Genomic DNA, 22,255 nt, shown 5'->3' with positions numbered 1-22,255 from the left:
CGATAAAATTCATGACCACCCCGTACTGCTGCTGTCTGCACCTTGGGCACCTTGGACACTTTTGCACACTACACACTTCACTTTATATAATTTTGCAATAATTTTGTACTGCTGCTGTCTGCACCTTGGACACTATACACTTTTTTTTTTATTTTCACTTTTAAATTTTATATAATTTTGCATCACAGCTGTTGTATTTTACACTTCCTGTATGTACATTTTACACTTCCGATATACATCGATTATTTTATATACATATTCTACATACATGCCTACTTTATTTATATTTATTCTATTTTATTCTATTATATTTTTTTTCTTACTGTGAACTTGTTTTTATATTTTATATTTCGTATTTTAGTATAATTTGTATATTTTTTTGTATTTCATATTTTTGTATTTTATTTTTATATTTTATCCTGTCCTTTGTTCTGTCCTTATTCCTTTTCCTAGGGTCATAACAGTCGTGTAAGCATTTCACTGCATATCATACTGTGTACGATTATGTATGTGACAAATAAAAATTTGAATTTGACTTTTAACTGTGTATTTACAAAATACACAATTCTAAAATACAGAAACTTTTGAATGTTTTCCCTAATTTATTGTTGGAAGAGAATATAATATATATAATAACTTGTTATAATGTCAGTAGTTTGAAGACGGGTGATTTTTTTTTTTTTTACTTTAATTAAAATACTCCAGGAATTGGGTTGTGTTTCTGTACTTAAGTATTATTTTATTTACACTTTTCTTGGATATTATAGAAATTGAGTACACTTACTTTAGTATATTTCCAAAAAAAAAAAAAGTGATTTTAACGTCATGGCTGATCTGTGTGCATTTGAAGTGAGATGAAATGGTAGAAGTTTCCAGAACTAGATCTCATGAAAGGTTTCTCAAGATGAGGTTCTGAGATAATTTACTAAATAAACAGATGTACTCTTGAGATCTTACTAAATAGCTGTTTATTTACTGAAATAAATTTAGTAAATGAGGTTATGATTGAGGTGTATGGTTCTGAAACTGTATATTACATTATTGCGCTGAGCTGAAGATGACAGCTGTGGAAATTGGAAGATTTCTGTATTGATAGGTAACCAGTTTGCTCAGAGTGTGACCGATGTGTCACAATCAACACTTCTGTCAGCAAGTTCTGAACTCAGAGTGTGACAAAGAACATCCTGCTGTTTTTGGCAATGGTCAGTCCGAGAGAGATGGTCGAAACTCCTGAAGTGTTTTATTTGTCTCATGCAACACGACAGGGGTCACAGACCTCTGTTAACTAACTAACTAATATCATAAGTGACAGCTAACTCATTACCAGATTGCTTGTCTTAATGGTTTACTGTCATGTTTGGAGCAAAGTTTAGAATTTTCGGAGGTTGCTTTCGATTTTTTTCAAAAAAATTGGTTGATTTCTGATTATATAAATAGCGATTTAAAACAGGGTGGACCTTAACAGGTAGTTACTAAGGATGATTGATTGCATTGTGTAACTACATTGTCCAGTATCACAAGTTCATGTTAATAAATGTTAACATAAATGTGGTCTTTGTCCTTGAGCTTCATAATTGTCTCTGTAAAAGTAAAAAATTCTCAAATTTATATAACGTCCTTAAAAATCCCAGTCATGATGCATTCCTAATTTTATACAGTGGAGTTTTATTCCTAATACTGTATATTGTACATACACAATGGAGACTGTGTGTTTATATCCTTTATTTATTAATAAGGCTGTTGTGCTGTGAAAACAAATATCACTGATAAAAGTGGTCGGTGATTTATCTCATTAAATTGTCTTTATTGGTTAAAGACCCACCTCAGAGAATAACTAAGAGGTTTAAGTGTACGGCATCCGACTGATGCTAGTCCAGAACTAGCGTGCCAGACCTTGCCAGTGTGTTTAAGGTGTGTTTCTTCTGTTACAAAAAACATATTCCAGGTGAAAAACATTCAGCAGTGGTTCAGATAGACTCACTCATACTTAAATACTGTATCTAATGCTTTCCTATCTATCCAGCACAAGGACAAGCTAGGTAAAGCAGGAATACAGCACTAATGATTTTAGAAATAGTGTATTTTCTTGAGAGACAGACATACCTATAGAAGAGATTGCTAGGTACACAAAAACCCAAGACATTTTGCACACAGTGACACCAGAAAGTGCATCATCACCATGTGCCATCGTTTTCACTCTGATACGCAAAATGAAGCATGTGAGTTGTTATTGATAAACTTCTTATCTTTATACAAGACAGACCGGCGACCTGACTGACGACACAAAGATTGACAATTGACAGAATTCATGTATGAAAGCTCACAGACGGGAGAAACAAGGCATGACCATGTTAAGCCACAATGGAGAACAAGTGAACAGGCAGACATCAATAAATTCATTCTGAAACAAATCAGTTTTAAAGACTGCTCTTAAAAACTCAGAGTCGGAGATAGGCTCGGGCAGCCTGCAGGCTTTATTTCGGGTCATCGGGAGCTGGGAGCTTCTCCATACTGGGTTCCATACCCCAGATTTCACGAGCATACTGAGCAATGGTGCGATCACTAGAGAACTTGCCAGATGCAGCGATGTTGTAAATCACCTTCTTGGTCCATTCCTTGGGTTTCTGTTTGATGAAGCAGATTAGAATTGAAATAAAGGTGAAGGAAAGTATATAGACATGAGAGTCATTTTGTTATAAGTAACTTCACTTGCCTTATAAAGGGCACTGACTTTATCTTGGCATTTGATGTAGTCTTCATAGTCAGCAAACACCTTAAATCTGTATGGGGTTTGATCAGAAGAAGACTGATAAAAACGAGGTGTGTGCAGATTTTATTAGCACTTTTGAGGCAATGATGATAGCCTAGCTTAGATGAATATTAACCGCTGCTAGGTTTTGGTATTTATAAATGAGAGTTTAGAGAAAAGCTTAATTTTTTACCAAGAAGGAGTTGAATAACAGTGCCAGTGCTGGCTAGTTACCAAACATGCTAACTCTCCATTTCTTATATACACAATTTTACTGTGAAACACATAGTTAGATGCTGCCTTCGAATAGTTTTAGGAAATTTCAAGATGTTGTCCAGCACTTAAATGTTTGTTGAATGTGTATTTTGTCTTTATTCACTTTTGTAATAATTTATTACATTAAACTATGTCCAAATAACATAAGCAAGAGTCTTGAAAAGACCTTCTTTAAAAAGTCCAAATAACATCAGTAAGAGACCTTCCAGTTTCACATGAGTAGTTATTTAGTTGATAGCTTATACTTCTATACACAAGACAGGGGGAATGTTTTAACGGAAATATGCGATTATTGCAGGAAGAATAATGTGTGCTGCAGTACAAGTACCTGTCATGGTGCATGAGCATATTGACAATGCCACTGAAGAGGTCAGGCTGCTTAGGACTGAAGAAACCTCCTGCAATCTGGTCAATGGCCTGCTTCAGCTCTGGAATACTGTTATAGTATTCAGACGCATTATATCTGTGAAGGAGATAAACAATAATAACAATAAGTATATGCACTACTATCTCCTATCTATCTATCTATCTATCTATCTATCTATCTATCTATCTATCTATCTATCTATCTATCTATCTATCTATCTATCTATCTATCTATCTATAACAATAATGAAAAGCATTTTCAGTGTTATGGATGTAACGTGTAAACTCTACTGATTTGAGTGTGTATATATTATCATGTAAGCTACTGAATTTAAGGCATTTTGCAGGTAACACTCTGTTTAATACTAAGAAAAATCACATGGTTTTATAAATAAACAAAGAAATAAAAATCCCCTCCAGCCCAACTCTAACCTTAGAAAGGTTTTTAAGTGTATGAAATTCTTAAAAGTTACATTAAAGTGCCATTAAATTGTAAAAAATCTCTAAAGCTTCTGACCTGATATATATTAGACATACATGTTTTCCACTGTAGGACTGACATTTACATGGAATTATTCTAATTTAATTTTGAATCCATCCCCAATTACCACTGATCACTAAGTCCTTCAAACTAATTTCTTCTCATTAACCCAAAGAAAAGTTTTTCACCATCCCAGTGTTATAGTGCTCTCACCCCTTCCTGTCCATGGCCTCCACATCGTCCACTCTCATGCCAAAGATGAAGAGGTTTTCCTCTCCGGCCTCTTCTGCCATCTCCACGTTGGCACCATCCATGGTTCCGATGGTCAGAGCCCCGTTCAGCATGAACTTCATGTTTCCTGTTCCGGAAGCTTCTGTGCCGGCGGTGGAGATCTGCTCAGACAGGTCAGCAGCAGGGATCACTGAAGAACAGGGTAAAGAAACGATTTAAATTTTTTCCATTACGTTACTTTGAGTGTTTGAAATATTTGATAAGGCACCTTTTTCCGCCAGAGTGACTCTGTAGTTCTCCAGGAAGATGACTTTGAGACGGTCGCCCACCACCGGGTCATTGTTGACCACCTCACCGATGGCTGTGATCAGACGAATGATCATCTTGGCTGTGTGGTAGCCTGGGGCAGCCTGGGATTGCAAGAACACATACAGTCACGCTATGACAAACTCACCTAACCAGTAAACACATAAAATCACAGAAATATTCAGAGTGAGATAAAATCTTGTGGTCTGTAGTTCAAGCGTGGGTTCCTGGCTGTGTGGAGATTCTCCCTGTCTGCATCTTCTCCCAGGTGTCCATGTGGATCTCTACTTTCCTCCCACCTCCCAGTAGGCGGACTGACTATGCTAAATTGCCAGAAGGTCTGATGAGTGTATCGATGTGTATGTGCGTTGCATAACACAATAAACCGGCATTTCATATAAGGTGCATTTGTGATTTGTACCCATTGTCCCCAGGACGGTGGTGGCCATAACTTATTCGACAAAATAATCTTTTTAATTTTATGCTTTGGTTTGGAAATCATGGTTTTAATTCTAATCATATACCTTCTGCCTTTGGTGTGATCAGGAAGACAGATAGCGAGCTAAAATGGGGAAGAGGGGACTAAGGGATGGGGTGGCTTTAGCATATTATTGCCCATAGCCACTGGCATGTTTTTGGCAGCTTTAATGAATTCTTGTATTGTGTTTTATCAGTGGAGTATTGTGGAGCAGGAATTGGAGGTAAGACAGCAGACGGCAAACCAATAAGCAGCATTTACATCTGTTAATGAACCGAGATAAGTATCTATTACTTTGTGTGTGTGTGTGTGTGTATGTGTGTGTGTGTTCCTATCCTTTTCTTTTCTATTAATGATCCTGAATGGATGTGTGTAGCTTTGCAGTAGCTTTTTTTGCCTGGCTCAGAGAGAAATATGTGCAATTAGTGAAAACGAATGTTTTTTCTAGACATCGTAGGTCATGGCAACCTTCAGAGTTCAGTGTTTTATTATGCATTATTTGAGTGAGTAGAATATTCTTCTGTCTATTTCAGGGGCTGGGAAATATATCAATATATTATCCATATCATTTCCAGGTTATAACACTACAAAATAGGACACTGCATCGTGTCAAGTCTGTAATGATATGCACCTTTCCACCAATCATGATGGTCCTGGGACTCCACTGCTTCTTGGGATCCTTCCTGATTCCTGAAAACAAATGTCATGTGTCATGTTACTGATGGATGGATGCAAAGAGGAGAAATGGGCTGGGAAATAGGCGAGCAGGAGAAAAGCACTCACGGTTGTAGAAGGTGATAATGTGCAGGCAGTTGAGCAGTTGTCTCTTATACTCGTGGATTCGCTTGACCTGGATGTCAAACATGGAATTGGGGTTGATCTTCACTTTATAGTGCTCCTCCAGGTGGGTGGCAAGCTTCAGCTTGTTCTCCTGTTGCAGGGAACACACACACACACACACACAGAGTTCATCGCAGTGTCTTCTAAATGCTTAGCTCTTTGGCTGTAATATATAATATAATTAAGGATCCTTAATTATATATTCATGCAAATCACTGTTTCAAAGGTGGAACAATGAAAGGAAAACTGCTAGAGAGATGTTGAGCTTCAAAACCGCAAAAAAAATGCTCTTCTTATTAATCTTACTCACCTGTTTGACTTTGGCAATATCATGAATGAAAGCATCATCGTTAACAAAGTTGTGTAGCTTCCTCAGCTGGCTAAGGTCGCGAATGAAATCCTCTCCAATTCTCTAGGACATACAAACAACAATGGTCTTGTAATAAGGAATGAACCATTTGGAAGAGGGACAAGAGCTAGACTCTGTTTTTCCACTAGGGGGCAAAATCAAGCCATAACCTTCACTACTGACACATCATATTTTTCAAATGATGGTCTTTTCATATAACCTAGAACTGTTATGGAATGAACTGGGATTATATTTACGAATATATGAATCTGAACAAAATATCCACACATTCATCCACAAAATCCACATAAATAATATTCAGGCATATTGGAACTGCTAGATTTATTCAAGTTATTTTCACTTGCTAAGATGTTCTTATTTTGCAGTGTAAAGAGAATATACATATTTATTAATACAAAAATTTCCATTAATATTCTATATGTTCCAGTGAAATTAGATAATTTGGAATTAGACTTATTTACAGAAGCATTTTTAGCACACTTTTAAAATCACATATCATTAACTCAGTTTTGGGGGTTTTGAAAATGAATTGCAGTCAGTTCCTCAGTTCTATAGATCATATATATTCAGTTCATTTATACATTCAGAATGTACATTTAAGATAAACGATGATAAATGAACTAAGCCGATGTGGTTAGTGGTCAATAAACGGATTTTTTTGGTCCAGTCTACTAAACATGGGCCTATAGGTAATATGGTTCATTACCTGAAATGAACTTGACACTCTAGTGCTAGGCTAAGGACACCACATAACAACAGCATATATATATATATATATATATATATATATATATATATATATATATATATATATATATATATATATATATAAATATGAAATAATTATATGAATTTGAACCTCAGTGCTGTAATATTATGTTGTGCAGCCATAGTAATAGTAGTTATGTACATGACGTTCCACTTTTAAAAATATGTCAGTGAAATATTAGATATCTGTTATAATCATGTTGTTTGGAACAAATTAGTACATATTTATGAAAAAGATCAAATAAGATATAAAGTGAGATAGCTTCCAGTACTACAGAAATTCACTAAAGCATTGAACATCAGACATCAAACCTGTCTTTGCAGATCAATTGCATTAAGTTATAAAATGTTTAAGTAGAGAAAAGTTTTAAATACTAACCTCAGCAATAGCCTCAGCCAGGCCAGGGTTGCACATGACCAGCCAACGACGAGGGGTGATGCCATTGGTTTTGTTGTTGAACTTGTGTGGGTCCATTTCATAAAAGTCCTTGAACCTATTGACACATTACCAAATGAACATGATGCATGGATTATGATATATATGACAAGTGTGTGTGTATGTATGTGTGTGTGTGTGTGTGTGTGTGTGTACGCCTTGTCTGAGTCGTACATACACAGAAGCTTTGAGGATGTCTGAGTGAATTTGCGCCACACCGTTGACCGCGTGGGAGCCGACGATGCACAGGTGCGCCATGTTGACCCTTTTAACTCCTCCCTCCTCAATCAAAGACATGCGGCGTAGGCGGTCCATATCACCAGGGAACAGGGAAGCCACACGCTGCACAAAGAAAGTGAGCACAAGCTGACCATAATGATCCATAGATGCAAAATATTGAAAAAACAATGGTTATTTTATATACAGTTCATGTACAGATGCCATTATTGTCCGGTTCTGATGTCTGGTTCCAGAAATTTGGTGTTTTGGAAGTTTTGATATTAAATTGCAGTCAGTTCCTCAGTTCTGTAGGTCATACTTTATATATTCAGTTCATTTATGCATTCAGAATGTACATATGATTGATAAAGGCTGATAAATAAACTAAGGCGATGTGGTTAGTGGTCACTAAACTGATTTTTTGGTCCAGTCTACTCAACATGGGTCCATAGGTAATATGGCTCATAACCTAAAATGAGCTTGACACCCATGTTCTAGGCTAAGGATGCAGAATGACTCACTGTATATATATGAATTATAAATATGAACCAACATGTAGCTCAATGCTGTAATGTATGATACATTCATGGATGTATATGATTGAAAAGATATTGGTTATTTAATATACAGTTTACATACAGGACAGTTTAGCTCTACTAGCTCATTGACACCAGCCACTTATCTGACCTCCATGTGGCGCCGGTTGATTTCGTAAACAATCTCAAGGTGGCGAGGTAGCAGGGTCTGGAAGAGGTCAATAGGCCAGCGCTCCAAAGCCTCGGGCAGCACTGTGTGGTTAGTGTAAGCACAAGTCTTCACAGTGATATCCCAGGCCTAAAATCACAACACAACACATAGTCCCACTACTGCTCGAGAATGATATGATGTTCTGAGCTCACGATTTTTCTTACCTTCTCCCATGGCAGCTTCTCCTCATCCACCAGCACCCTCATCAGCTCAGGGATTGCAAGAGCCGGGTGAGTGTCATTCAGCTGGATGGCCACCTGAGGGCAGACAAGCGATAAATATGGACTGAAAGACTGCAGACTCAACTAAGGCAGCTGAAATCAAAAAACATGAGGAAAATGAGGTGATGAACAAGGGTGTTAATCCTTTACCTTATCAGGAAGAGCAGTGAAGTCGGTGCGCACAATCTCTCTGCTGCCAAATTTGGAGGCTTTAAAGCGACGGATGATGTCCTGGAGGGTGGCAGCCACTACAAAGTACTCCTGCTTCAGACGCAGCTCCTTCCCCTCAAAGAACTGCAATGAAGCAGAGAGATATTTATGTGTGTGTGTGTGTGTGTGTGTAGGTTAATATGATAATGAACAAAGCATTCTGAGTTAAAATAAATAGTTAACTCACGTTGTCATTGGGATACAGCACACGCGAAATGTTCTCGGCCAAGTTGCGGTCCAGCACGGCCTGGATGTAGCCACCAATGTTGACTAGAAACAAAAATGAACGGATGTCTGAGTTTGATTCCAAGCAAGGTTAGTGGTGCATAAGCTTTTCGCAATCCAGTGTGACTCACAGTCTTTCAGGTTGAACTCGCACGGGGCCTTGGCGGACCACAGCCGCATGGTGTTCACAACATTGTTCCTGTAGCCTGGCACAGGAGTATCATATGGCAAAGCCAACACAACCTGCCAGTACAAATGAGTCAACAAAGCTCACATGACTTCCATGGTGTCTAAAACAACCCCACATGCTTGATTACCAAAGGACTGTGTTTACCTGAGTGTCTACCCATTTGACTCCATCTGGATGGTGCTCTGTCCTGCCGTAGAAGTGGACGGGACGCATGTATTCGGGGCGGGCTTTCTCCCAGGGGTTGCCATAGCGTAGCCAATCATCAGCTTCTTCAATCTGTTAGTTATTAGTTAGTTAGTTAGTTATTAGGATTTTTAAATCAACCATATTGTCAAGATTCTCTTACGAATTTTATATAGAAAGAGGAGGCAAATGAAAAGATAGCTATAGGGGACATTTTGCTGGCATGGCTTGAGACAAGTAGCAAAGCAAACCAGCAAAGTTTCCAACTACTTAAAAACTTCTCAAAAAGACCTGTCATTAGTTTACTCATGGGAAACCTACTCACACACATTTTCTGATCTGCAGTATCTGCAATATTTCTTTTTTTATCATCACCTGGTACTGTCATTATTCACCCTATGATCCTCTTTTTCCTCTCACAATCTTTGCAATATGTCTAACAACAGCAAAAGGTTTTCAGATTATAGATACACTGTCTGCATTTACACTTTCCATTTATTAGCTGTACTGATTTTTAAACTGCTAATCACCTATGACGAAGCATTTCTATCCTGACAGGAGCGGTCTCTTCTAGCATGACTCCACCCATATCCACATGCAGCTGGTCTCACTGAATAATTCGATGAAGGGATGATCTTTTGAAGTGATGTTGCTCATCTTCTTAAAACAGTTCCAGAAACGTGTAGAATCTGGACCAAGGTGCATTGGTAATGGAGTCCCTACCCCTCAGTTTATTTTCTCCTTTAAATCATTACCCGCCTGTATATTACTTAGGAATGCAGTGATGGTTGACTCACCTGCCAGCCTTTTTCAATCTTCTGGTTGAAGATGCCAAACTCATAGCGAATGCCATAGCCATAGGCAGCCAAACCAAGAGTAGCCATAGAGTCCAGGAAGCAAGCTAACATTAGAGATAAGAGGGATGAGGTAGGCACCGAGTAAGAAGGAGACAATTAACTACACTCCTTTAATGCTTTTTAGCTTTTGTCACCATTTCCAATGATGCAATCCCCGGAGATTGTCCTTAAGTGAAACGATGCCATGAGTGGTGATTGAAACTTAATTAAATTCTTTCAAATTGGCCCATAATGTACTATTATGTTCATAAAACCTGATGAGCCTTTTGTCTATCCATTTTTATAACCGTGACAAAAGAATCAATGAGCATTTCAAAACTATTAAAAGACAAAAAGAAAGGAGACAATGGTGCATACCAGCAAGACGGCCCAAGCCTCCATTGCCCAGTCCGGCATCCTCCTCAATATCCTCAAGCTCCTCCATGTCCAGACCCAGCTACAACAAGAGCAGTTTTCTCACTGGTTTGAATGAAATTAACAAAACTAAGTTTAATACTTCTGTAAAATAGTGTGGATAAGGCACCTGGTACACAGCCTCATCACAAGCGTTCTCCAAGGCCAGGTTCACCATGGTGTTCTGCAGAGTACGGCCCATGTAGAACTCCAGTGAAAGGTAGTACACACGCTAGAGAGAAAGAAAGCAGACAGAGAGGTTAGGTAGTGGTTGCTCATAGGTTAAGGCTGTGGAGTATTACTCAGAAGGTTATAAGTTTAAATCCCATCACTGACATGCAGCCACTTTTGGGTCCTGGAGCAACATCAAGAATTCCAAAAGAGCTCAACTCTACCTTGTGAATGACTTACGATGAAAGTGTAAATGTATATTCTAATTTCTATGGATTGGATATTTCTTTGGGATTCCTGGAGAAACATTCATTTTAACCAACCATTACCGTCTAATGTCATCAGTACGAGCTTCCTTCTCTTCCCACTACAAATCCATTTGAATATTTCCTTCCAATTCCCACCAGATTCCTCAAGAGAGGAAAGGTGTTTTATTCAGCTGGAAATTTTCGCCAGATTTTTTTCTAGCTTAATGTAGAGAGCTGATTGGGCTAATTGACGCAACAAAAACTTTGACCTTCTGTTCAACTCAGCTCAATATTCAAACAACATTTCTACATTCATTTAACTCTTAGTGGTGTGAATTTGTGAGTTTCAAGCACGCTGAGCTAGGTAGTAGGTAGTGCATTGCCTATTAGCACTAAGAATCTTTATTTATGCTACCCAACAACAAATGATAACGGATTAATTGTCAGGAACAGCTGGACAGTTCCCTGCCAGGCCCAGAGAGGGCGCTGGCAGGTGAACCTTGGAAGCCTGCTTCTTTGTGTGTCTTTTGTTACGCCCTTCCTATTGTTCCTATCCTGATTGTGTCACCTGTATCCCATTAGTCCTAATGTCTACCCCTGTAAATAGGGATCCTTGTGTTTGTGTTGTTGTCCATGATTGTTATCTGTACCGTGGTTTCTGTTGGGGTTTTGTTTGCTAGGTTCCATGTCCAAGCTAAGGTCTAGGTTTTGTTTTTGTTTTGTTTAGTTAACCACGCCATGTCTTGTGTTACGTTTGTTACCCTATGTCACGTCTTAAATGTAATAAAAGCAGTGCTTCGCTGAATCCTGCGCATGGGTCTCATTACACCGTGTGCTGGCGTGCGCGCACACACCACGGGCGTCTGGGGTCGAGCCCCGCATAGGGCGGGGGTCCCAGACGTTACAGATAACAATCATGGACAAGGACACAAACACAAGGATCCCTATTTATAGGGGTAGACATTAGGACTAATGGGATACAGGTGACACAATCAGGATAGGAACAATAGGAAGGGCGTAACAAAAGACACACAAAGAAGCAGGCTTCCAAGGTTCACCTGCCAGCGCCCTCTCTGGGCCTGGCAGGGAACTGTCCAGCTGTTCCTGGCATTAATTAGGATTAAATGGTCAACTGCTGTAACTATGATCTCCATTTCAATATTTTCAACAAATCAGACATTTTTCTTAAAAAGATCTATAATGGATTTCCTGTAAACTGGTAGAGTTTTTTTTTTATAGTGGTTTAGTGCTCGAAAGAGTACAATGTGCACACTGAGGATATCCTGGGGGAATGACTGCTTTAAAGGATTTTTATTTCAGGAACAACAACGTGATGTTGACCCATTTGTTGAAAGCAAGCTGTTGCCAAGACATTGAAGGCAAACTGATTAAACAGAACAAACCAAGCCAGTGTTTTTTTTTTTTTTTATCACTTTGAGCTTCACTTTCCCAAAACCTGTTTAGAAAATATTGTTTTCTACAAATGTACAAGAGGACAAAATGCAGCACCACCAATGGAATGCACTTTTAGACCCAAATCTTGCATCCTTAAGAGTTTTTTTGGAAGGTATAACAATTAAGTGTCCAAAGAACTTTCCGTAAGTGTAGATGTCCAGGGGCGTGCACCATGCAGCAAATTACAAGAAAGCCTTTGATGAAGCATCTGCCGGCTTTTCTAACGTGTGACCATGTCTGTTCAGGAGAACCATGAAGAAGGTTATAGTGCACCATAAAAAATCAAACACAGCAACACCCAAGCCTCATCCCAGATGTGATGCGTGATGGAAGAATGCTGTAATGTTACTTTGAGGCCTGGATGATGGATCAATGAACCCATCCATGCATTCAACCATTTATCCATCCATGCATTCATCCATTTATCCATCCATTCATTTATCCATTCATCCATCCATTCATCCATTTATCCATCCATTCATTTATCTATTAATCCATCCATTCATCCATGCATACATCCATCCATCCATCCATCCACTCATTCGTCCATGCATTCTTCCATCCATTCATCCATCCATGCATCCATCCAACCATCCTTCCATCCAGCTAAACAGCTGATAAAGGGAATAACTCTTAACCATGGAGCTAAATATAGCAAACTATTAAAATACTTCCTCACTTTAGACGTCCTCACCAAACATATCAACTATATGTGGATTGCATAATGGTGGTGTAACAGGTAACACTGCCAACTCACAGCTCTGTTTGACCTGACCTTAGATTACTGACTATTCTGAGTTTCCTTCCCAGACCTGCTCGGGTTTCCTCTAGGTTCTCTGGGTTCCTCTATCCTCCCTATGTTATGCTATTAACCCTGAGCAGTGTAAAGAGGTGACTGAAGATGAATTATATATTGACTAAAATTTTATTGCAGTTATTGACAGTAATCAAAGATCCATTAGTTACTAAATCACAATCACATACTTTCACCTTCAGCAATCTTCACTCTGTAAAGAATTATTGTGGAAATGTAATGACATACCAGGCTTATAGTCTGTGGAAGTAATGTGCTGTTTTCTAGAACTGTCTGAACATGTCTTAGGCAATGGTGTTTGGGAATAGTGGTGGTTCAAGTGGTTAAGGCTGTAGGTTGTTGATTGGAGGATCAGGGTTCAAGCACCACCACAGTTGGGCAAGGCTCTTAAGTCTTTCTTCTCCAGGGGTGCCATATCATAGCTGCCCCTATGCTCTGACCCCAACTTCCTCAGCTGGGATACGTGAAGAAAAAAACCCCTGTTCTGTAATGTATGTGTGGTGATAATAAAGACTTCCCCTTTAGTTCTAAATAGTTTTTAGTTGACATTATTTATAGGCTGGTTTTTGACTTATTTAAGTGTGGTTTATTTCATGTGTACAAGTCAAACAGACTATTAAGAAGTCATTAAAAAGCATAATAAATTTGATAATGGTGGGTCGTCATCTTTAACAAAATTACGACCAAAAAAGAAAGAAAGAAAAAAGAAAGAATACAACATCCCGGACCCCTGGCTATGCTTAATGGACCTTGTAGTGAGTTTTTTTCTTTTTTTCAAATATGCAACATAAATTGGATGAGTATCTCATTAACAGTAGAGAGTGCAGGCTGAAACCAGGTTTCCAAGTTAATAGCTTTTCCTGTAATAACACTACTGTTACGTGTGTGTGTGTGTGTGTGTCTGCGTGTGTATGTGGGTGTGTGTTTATTTACTTGTTTGTTTATTTTTAAATATAGAAACCAGAGAAACACATGCTTCATACGTGTTTTACATTCCAGATTAAAATATCCAGGTCTGTGATTATTTTCATAAATCAGTAATTATATAATTAAGTATTATAGAGGACTTAATATATTTGATCGTAAAAGCTTCATATCAGTAATATAATTTAGCATAAAGATTGTGTGTCATATTTTAAAGACACTTTGGAATAAGTGTTGCTTAGATTCAAAAATGTCATCTTTATTTATTTTTTTTCAATGAATTAAATTTATTTGCATTTAAATTAGCATGTATCAATACAATATATTGGCTACTGATATCATTATTTTATTTGAATGCTTTCGTTTTTTTTTATTTCTTTTCATTTTTATTTAATTTTATTATTTTTCTTACATTTTTCTATTTAATGTTATTTTCATTACTTATTTATTCTGCACCATTAGAGAACTACAAGATTTCCCTGGCCCCTTAACCTAATGACTAGCTAACATGGGCCAGCAGTTTTGTTGGAGCTCACCCGGGTTCAGATGTTTTTCCTCTTGCTGCTGAACACACGGCCTAGTATAAACGGGTGCGTGAAAGAAAAGTGGGTGGGGGTGAAGGGGGCCGAAGACTGGTGTATAAGGGTAGAGGAAGGTCACTGGTGTTATGTAACAGTGGCATTTTGATTCCAGTAAAAATAACCACCCCGGGGTCAAAAGAAAAGGTTATGAAGTCTGTAAGCCTGCAGTGCCACAGCTTGAGAAGCCACAGCAGTTAGAATAATAAAAAAAATAAAAACAGGTTTGATGTTAATAGATGGTTTGACTGCATTTCATTCCTTAGACTTAACCTCAGTCTATATGATCCACACTGCTGGGCATGGTGTTCAAGTCAGCCTTGGATTTCAGCCCATGTTTCCTATGGTGACCTTTCATCATATGAGAGAATGACTCCTGACCTTTGTAGTAAAGATACTTTAAACTCCCAGCAACTTTGAGCTCAGTGGGAAGAGAGAAGGTCAGAGGTGCTGGAAATGGACCAAGCTATTCCTCGCTAATAACCTGACTAAAATGCGCCCACGTCGCTGTTAGCACACTAACACAACAACACAGTGTAGATATTTGACATGAAGTGCGCAGTGGCACTTCAAATTGGAAAATTGGAACCATTAATAGGAACATATGCTTGATGTCAACTGCAATTTGCATTAAGTGGAACAGCTCATTGGGTTTCAGATGAGCAAATGTGTACACTAAGCACACATTGAATGTAGTATTAAATTAAAACAAGATTGAATCTGCATTTTAATATAATGTTTGTAGTTGAATATTAGCAAAAAACACTGTATTCTGCAGCTCTATAAAGTACAATGAGGGTTAAGGCTAGAACAGTGACCACACCATATCGCATCACATCGATGTGCATTATGCTTCATTAAGTTATTAAGTTCTAGAGTGAACAGAAATAGTTTATTCAGAGCATATCATCGTTCCCTCCCAGTGAGAGCACCAGCGCTCAAAAAGACTCAGAGGTCAGTGCGTGTGTGGAGCTCTCTTCCTCTGTGTCAGGAAGATGCAGTGATCATTAATACCCACGCTTTATCATCCAACCTTGCAATCTGGTGTGCAATGTATACGCTGCTTTAATATACTCCCAGATCATTAAGATCAGTGTATTTTGTTTTTGCCGAAGACTGAGTTGTTGTACCGAGGCTTCCGGATTGGCCCAAGATGAGGCATTTTATCGGCGAAGAGGTCAGAAAAGGTCATGGGTGGATATTTATGGCAACATTAATAAAACAGAAATGCCCCAACTAGCCAAAGCTGTGGTATAGCCAATGAGCTGTAGAAATGTAATAATGCTAAATAACACGCCGCATGACAACTGCGAGAGAGTGAAATGGTCCTTGAATAACCCTTTATTTGGCTAGATGAAAATTAAATGCAAACTCTTTTACTTATTTATCGCAGTGATTTAATTTTATTGCTCATATTTGAGAACGGGGCTTATTAAAGAACATTTGTCTTGTTTATAACTATGGGAATGGACCAGAGCATGATTTGAACAGGTTACAAAAGGAGAATATTGGGTTAGGTTTAGCATTTGTATTCTTTCTTATGCATTGGTTTGGATAAAATAAATGCTTGTTTGTACACATTTCTCATTAGGTCAGGTCAGTGTTTATTTTGCAGAATCTGGGCGTGAAAGCTGCTGACTCAGCAGGTGTAGAGCGGATGAGCGATGACGGACATGATCACACCTCTTGAATTTGGGATGTAGACCAAAAAAAAAAAAAAAGACAATGTTATTTTGCATAACCCTAACTCTAACCCAGTTCAGCTCTTTGGATTCATCCAGCTTGCCCTTTTCCTTGTGCAAACGGAAATCTCTGACTTTTTCAAAAGGTTTTCAAATTGATTTTTGCACCTCACAAATTTTTCCCGTTTAGTTTTATTGCTCATTTTTAAAGGGCGTTATATATATCAAGAAAACATAAACTGTGAATTGTGATATATATTGTTGTGACTGCATTATTATTATTTATTTATTTTGTAAATATGTGAATGTAAAATCAGATTTAGAAGTTTAATGTGTTTAAGCTGTATTATGTCTATTTTCAAAGCACAATCAAAGTTTTAATACTGTTTCAGTTCATTAAATAAATGGCTTTAAATAAAATTGATTTCTTTCTTTCCACAACCCAAAAACATGTTGATAGGTTTATTAGCCTTAAGTGTGTATGTGTGTGTGTGTGTGTGTGTGTGTGTGTGTGTGTGTGTGTGTGTGCGTAATGTTCTGTGATATCATGTGTACATTCAGAATGTATTACTGCCTTCTGGCCATGTTCCTGAGATCCACCACATTTCTGACCAGATGATGCTTACTGAAGATGAATGAATAAATGAATGAATGAATGAATGAATGTATGAATGAAAGGATGAAAGGAATATGTTGCATATGCACTCTCAGATGGGTACAGTATATTTTTACTGTATCTTTACTTGCAGCTGGGTTGGTATCCTTCTTTATCATGCCTTTAATATGTATTTATCACCTTTCTAATGTGAGTAAAGGTAAATTATACAAACCTTTCCACACCAATAAAAAAAACCTGAATAGGCAAATAATAAAAAAATCTGATTGTTATGTAAGAAAATATTTTATTATGTATGTTTTCTATATGTGTAAATGCAGTAAATATATGGCATAACCTATATTTTTGGACGTTAAAAAATGTACGCAGATATCTTTCCTTTATTAGGTCCTGGGAGACTTTTGTGAACTTCACTTACTTTAGGGTCTTTCTCGTAGTAGTGCTGCTGGGTCCGGATCCACCTGCCCACCAGGTGGTCTCTCACCGTGTGCGCCAGGGCGAAGTAGTAATCCCGCTTCGTGGCCACGTTTCTGTCCTTCACCAGTGTGAAGTGGAGGTGCCGGTTGAAGTTAGTCTTCAGGTCCGACACGTTCTCCACACCGGCTAGGCCTCTAACAGAAATCTGTTTCCTTCTCTCATGGTCCGACAGTGGCTTGGACATGATGGTGGATGAGCCCCAAATACAGTAAACACACAGAACCGATCTCAGCAGAAGCCCAAAGCTGTCACCGCAACGCCGCTTCAACCCTGACAGCTGGGCTGATTTAAAACCAGCCTCATTAATATTCATAAAGGGGCGGGGTTTCTTAATAGCAAGGCGGTGCTGTTAGGGTTTTATCTCTGCGACAGTAATTTTGATGTTAATAAGACGCTACGTTATGGGATGGGTTCGGGGGTTTTTACACTGAGCTTTGCAAATTTTGTAACAGTAACACACTATTTTATTTCCAGTGAAAGCAGTGTGAAACTACAACTCCCAGAATGCCATGCGGCTCGCAGACTCGCAGTGGAAGACTGAGACATTAATATCTCTGTGTGACCCGATTTAAAGGCCGTGATATTTCAAGCCATGCTTTGTGAATATCAGAAGATATCACCATCTCGTATAACGTTGCAAGACCTACAGGAGAGCTATACTGTAAATGGTTTTGTTTTGTTGTTTTTATTTTTCTTGTTTTCTCTTTAAACTCTTGCTGCACTGAGTGTGTGCACAAATGCATTGCTTAGGTTTTATATATCTGTAGTGAAATAATTATAACATTATAACATGCACTGGGAAAATATCTTTATGTTTAACCTGTACGATTAATTCACTGGGACTTTGAGTAAACTGGGGCAGACAAAATGTTATATACTTTACTTACATTTTACTATACAGTGTAGAATTACCTGGCGGAATTAACATGACTTGTAGGTAACAGTGTGTAAACTATGCTGTATTTATAATATAAGAAAAGTTTAAATCGTCTGCATATGTTTATATTTAATCATTTTTCAGGCATAATAAATGACCATACCGTGCAGAGTGGGTCAGGATCAGTGGGACAGTCTTAGCAGTCATACAGTGAGTGTAGAGGGAGAAGGGAAGTGATAATGGATGCATGAATGAATGCACGAAACACCACTATGGTTAAATGATGCATTCCTGGATTCATGGAAAGGTGTTTTTATGAAGCATTTTAAAAAGCAAGGGAATACCGGGACATATAGCTCATTATGTAGGCTTACAAAGCATAGAGATGTTCACTTACCCTACAACGATCGTGTCATTTCAGAGATTGATGAAAATGTTGATTTCTTTTTAGCTGTATTATAATGCTACTGCAAGAAATAAATTAGATCATGTAACGTTTTGAAAGTGTTTTTACTCACTTCACTAAAAAACAGTTTTTTCAGGACCAGTTTTTTTCCTCACAGCCATTAAATCTACTGAACTATACATTAAACCGCTAGTGTCTCAGTAACACTTCACCAACTTGCAGTTCTGCTCCTTTCTGTACATCCTGCTACATCTTCTTAGTATAATATACAGTGATCAGGCATAACATTATGACTGAATAAGTGAGGTGAAGTGAATAAGACTGATGATCTCCTCATCATGGCACCTGTTAGTGGGTGGGATATATTAGGCAGCAAGTGAACATTTTGTCCTCAAAGTTGATGTTAGAAGCAGGAAAAATGGACAAGCATAAGGATTTGAGCAAGTTTGACCAAAAAGGGCCAAATTTTAATGGCTAGACCACTGGATCAGAGCGTCTCCAAAACTGCAGCTCTTGTGGGGTGTTCCCGGTCTGCAGTGGTCAGTATCTATCAAAAGTGACCCAAGGAAGGAACAGTGGTGAACCGGTGACAGGGTCATGGATGGCCGAGGCAAAAGGAGGACCAACACTATATTAGGCAGGTGGTCATAATGTTATGCCTGATCAGTGAAATAGTAATGTACATAATTGTTAATTCACAGATTAGTTACAGGTTATCTATCTATCTATCTATCTATCTATCTATCTATCTATCTATCTATCTATCTATCTATCTATCTATCTATTAAATGTTAGGGAAAAAATGGGTATGAATTTGCAGAACACTGATTTTTTTTTTTTAGAAACCCTGTAATGTAACGATTTATAGAATTTTACATAGACCATCATCTTAATATGTAGTTATTTTTACTGAGCATACCATGCTTATACAATACTAGAAAATGAGGATGATGGATTTAGAGAAGATTTTTTTTTAGTCTACTTATTGAATAAATGAAAGTATTTGCCAAATTCCTGAAAATCTGTTAGTCATGGTCTTAAAGATGCCTTTCAGTTTAGCTTTGCATAAGTGCAAGCCATGCTCCTTTAGAGAATAGGATAGAAACATTTTTCCTTCATGTGGAGGCATTTAACACCTCAGGGATTTCTGTGACATATTAGGTGTTGAGGATTTCGTTCTATTAATGGCAAGCAAGCTTAGACAATTTGAACATCCAAAATCTGTTCCAATATAGCTAAGTTCACCCCACATCCAGAGACCCTTTTTAATACACACAGACATCATTTAATACTTAAGCTTTTAATTCCTAACATGTACAATATCTATACCCTGCTGTGCATAAAAAGGCCTTACACTCTCAGAATAAAAGGAAAGTCTTTCCTTGTCTTTTGTACCTTTAGTGTGTAGCTATTACATGTAATTGTAGTTTAACTTGAGAAATAATTTACATTACACTCCAAAATTAAACCTTAAGCACCATCCTTGTACTTTTAATTTTAATAGTGTCCTTATTTTTAAAGGTACATTATACACGCCTGTCCAGGTGTCCACATACTACAGGTACTCGCCTGTGACAAGAAAATGTATGCTTTATACCTACTTGAGGTTTGTATATATGATATCACATGATCTCATATGGATTTCTGTATAAACTACACAATAAAGTGCTAGAAATGCAGATCCTAAAGGCTGCAATCAGGTCTCTTGGATGAGTTTTGTAGGTTATGGAAGGTTTATTTTATGTGATAATTCTTCCAGCGTATCAGCGTGTCATGACGAGCTTCAGACTCAAAAGAAATGTAATGCAAAATTAGTCAATGATTTGCAGCAAAGGTTAGTTCAGTTTCATTACATAGCCGCTAGGGGGCGCTTGTACTCCCACGTGACCTCATGCAGCTTCAGTAACATTGACTTCATGCACCTTAGAGCTTAGACTGTATCCATGTTTGAATTCTGATGCAGATCCAAATGTGCATGTTAAAAATTTAAATCTAGAATAACAATGTGACAATTATGTGACCATGACATCGACCAATTTATTATTATTTATCAGAGAAGTGGTGGCTCAAGCAATTAAGTCTCTGGGTCGTTTATCGGAAGGCCAGGGGTTCGAACCCAAGTACTGGCAAACTCCTCCTACTACTACTGTTGGGTTCCTGAGAAAGGCCTTTAACCCTCCCTGCTCCAGGGGTGCCATACCATGGCTGGGATATGTGAAAACTTTTGAAGGGGTAGTGGTAGCTCAAGTGGTTAAGGTTCTGGGTTGATGGCCAGAAGATCGGGGTTTAGGCCCCAACATTGCCAAGCTGCCACTGCTGGGCCCTTGAGCAAGGCCCCCATCCCACCCTGCTCCAAGGGTGCTGTATCATGGCTGACCCTGCGCTCTGACCCCAACCCCCAAGAATAGGATACGCAAAGGAAGAATTTCACAGTGCAGTAATGTATGTGACAAATAAAGACTAATTAACTTGAGGAACACCTGCTCATTCATTCAGTTATCCAGTCAATGTGAGGAAGAGACCTAGAGACATTTTTTATCAACTCTCATTTGTCTAGTTTTGTTAAGTCTGTGCATGATGTAGCCTCAGATTCCTGTTCTTGGTTGACAGGAGTGAAACCCAATGTGATCTTCTGCTCATGTAGGCGATCTTCTGCAACATGATGTGTTGTGTATTCTTAGGGGCTTTTCTTGGCACCACATTTGTAAAGAGAAGTCAGTTGAGTTGCCATAGCCTTCCTATAAGCTCGTAACTGTCTGCCCCTTCTCCTCTTACTCATGCAGAACTGACGCTCACCTACTCACTGGACATTTTACACTCCTTTCTGTGTAAACCCTAAGAAACTGTTGTGTGCCAAAAAGCCAGTTTCTGAAATAATCGTTTTCCAAATGTCTTTCTTTCTAATGTAGGCAAAATGGAAGGCTATCATACAGTTATTTTGCTTAGCCGATCTGACTGATTACATGAATCGAATGGGTTTAACCCAAAGCTCAACAACTCAGAAACAAGTGACAGTATAAATAATGGTAACTGCGCTCTAACGTATCTTGTCAGCAGAAGTTCAGGAATTAAAAAGCTCTACGATTCCAATAAATAGACAAAATATTATCAACATACATTTAAATCATGAGGAAATAAATCTGCACTGATGTAGTGCAAGGAAGGAAAGTGAAAGGTGTTTCTGATTAGACTCCTGCGATGATGCCAATTGCATTTTAATGCCTTAATGAACATTTTCAAACACACTCAAGCATTACAAATGAAAAAGTAAATGTGTGAAGAGCAACTTTTTATTACTTGTCTAAAACTATTATACGCAATCATGCTGTTTTGCCTGAAAACATCATTCAATCTCTTTGGATTTGCTTGTGATATGCACGACTGACGCCATGTACTTGGCTAATGAATTAATCAGAAGTTAAATATCCTGTAAATAACCAGTATTTATCGTTGGCTAGGAT

The 22,255-nt window shown here is 38.2% G+C and overlaps 1 protein-coding gene across 1 annotated transcript; it reads right to left on the bottom strand.

The window, feature by feature from the left end:
* Positions 1–1,705: 1,705 nt before the first annotated feature.
* Positions 1,706–17,785, bottom strand: pygma (phosphorylase, glycogen, muscle A). The gene is made up of 20 exons (XM_058414832.1): positions 17,453–17,785; positions 10,677–10,778; positions 10,511–10,589; positions 10,094–10,197; positions 9,258–9,389; positions 9,055–9,166; positions 8,886–8,968; positions 8,639–8,782; positions 8,432–8,524; positions 8,208–8,354; positions 7,480–7,643; positions 7,245–7,359; positions 6,038–6,139; positions 5,671–5,818; positions 5,519–5,577; positions 4,372–4,513; positions 4,086–4,293; positions 3,354–3,488; positions 2,714–2,780; positions 1,706–2,624 (listed from the first exon to the last, which is right to left on the bottom strand). Exons 1-20 carry the CDS (start codon positions 17,693–17,695, stop codon positions 2,475–2,477), a joined length of 2,529 nt encoding a protein of 842 aa, XP_058270815.1. The 5' UTR covers positions 17,696–17,785; the 3' UTR covers positions 1,706–2,474.
* Between the last annotated feature and the right edge of the window lie 4,470 nt (positions 17,786–22,255).

The sequence above is a fragment of the Hemibagrus wyckioides genome, linkage group LG18 (genome assembly GCF_019097595.1).
Source record: "Hemibagrus wyckioides isolate EC202008001 linkage group LG18, SWU_Hwy_1.0, whole genome shotgun sequence".
In the NCBI taxonomy this organism is placed as follows: Eukaryota; Metazoa; Chordata; class Actinopteri; order Siluriformes; family Bagridae; genus Hemibagrus; species Hemibagrus wyckioides.
The sequence above is the reverse complement of the archived record's forward strand: the minus strand, read 5'-3'. Positions and strand labels throughout refer to the sequence as shown.

Excerpts from the sequence above, each read along its gene's own strand:
- pygma (XM_058414832.1), bottom strand. The coding sequence starts at position 17,695 with ATGTCCAAGCCACTGTCGGACCATGAGAGAAGGAAACAGATTTCTGTT. Across the intron at positions 9,390-10,093 it reads AGATTGAAAAAGGCTGGCAG|ATTGAAGAAGCTGATGATTG; the intron begins GTGAGTCAACCA and ends AATAACTAACAG. Across the intron at positions 9,167-9,257 it reads TCAAATGGGTAGACACTCAG|GTTGTGTTGGCTTTGCCATA; the intron begins GTAAACACAGTC and ends TTGTACTGGCAG.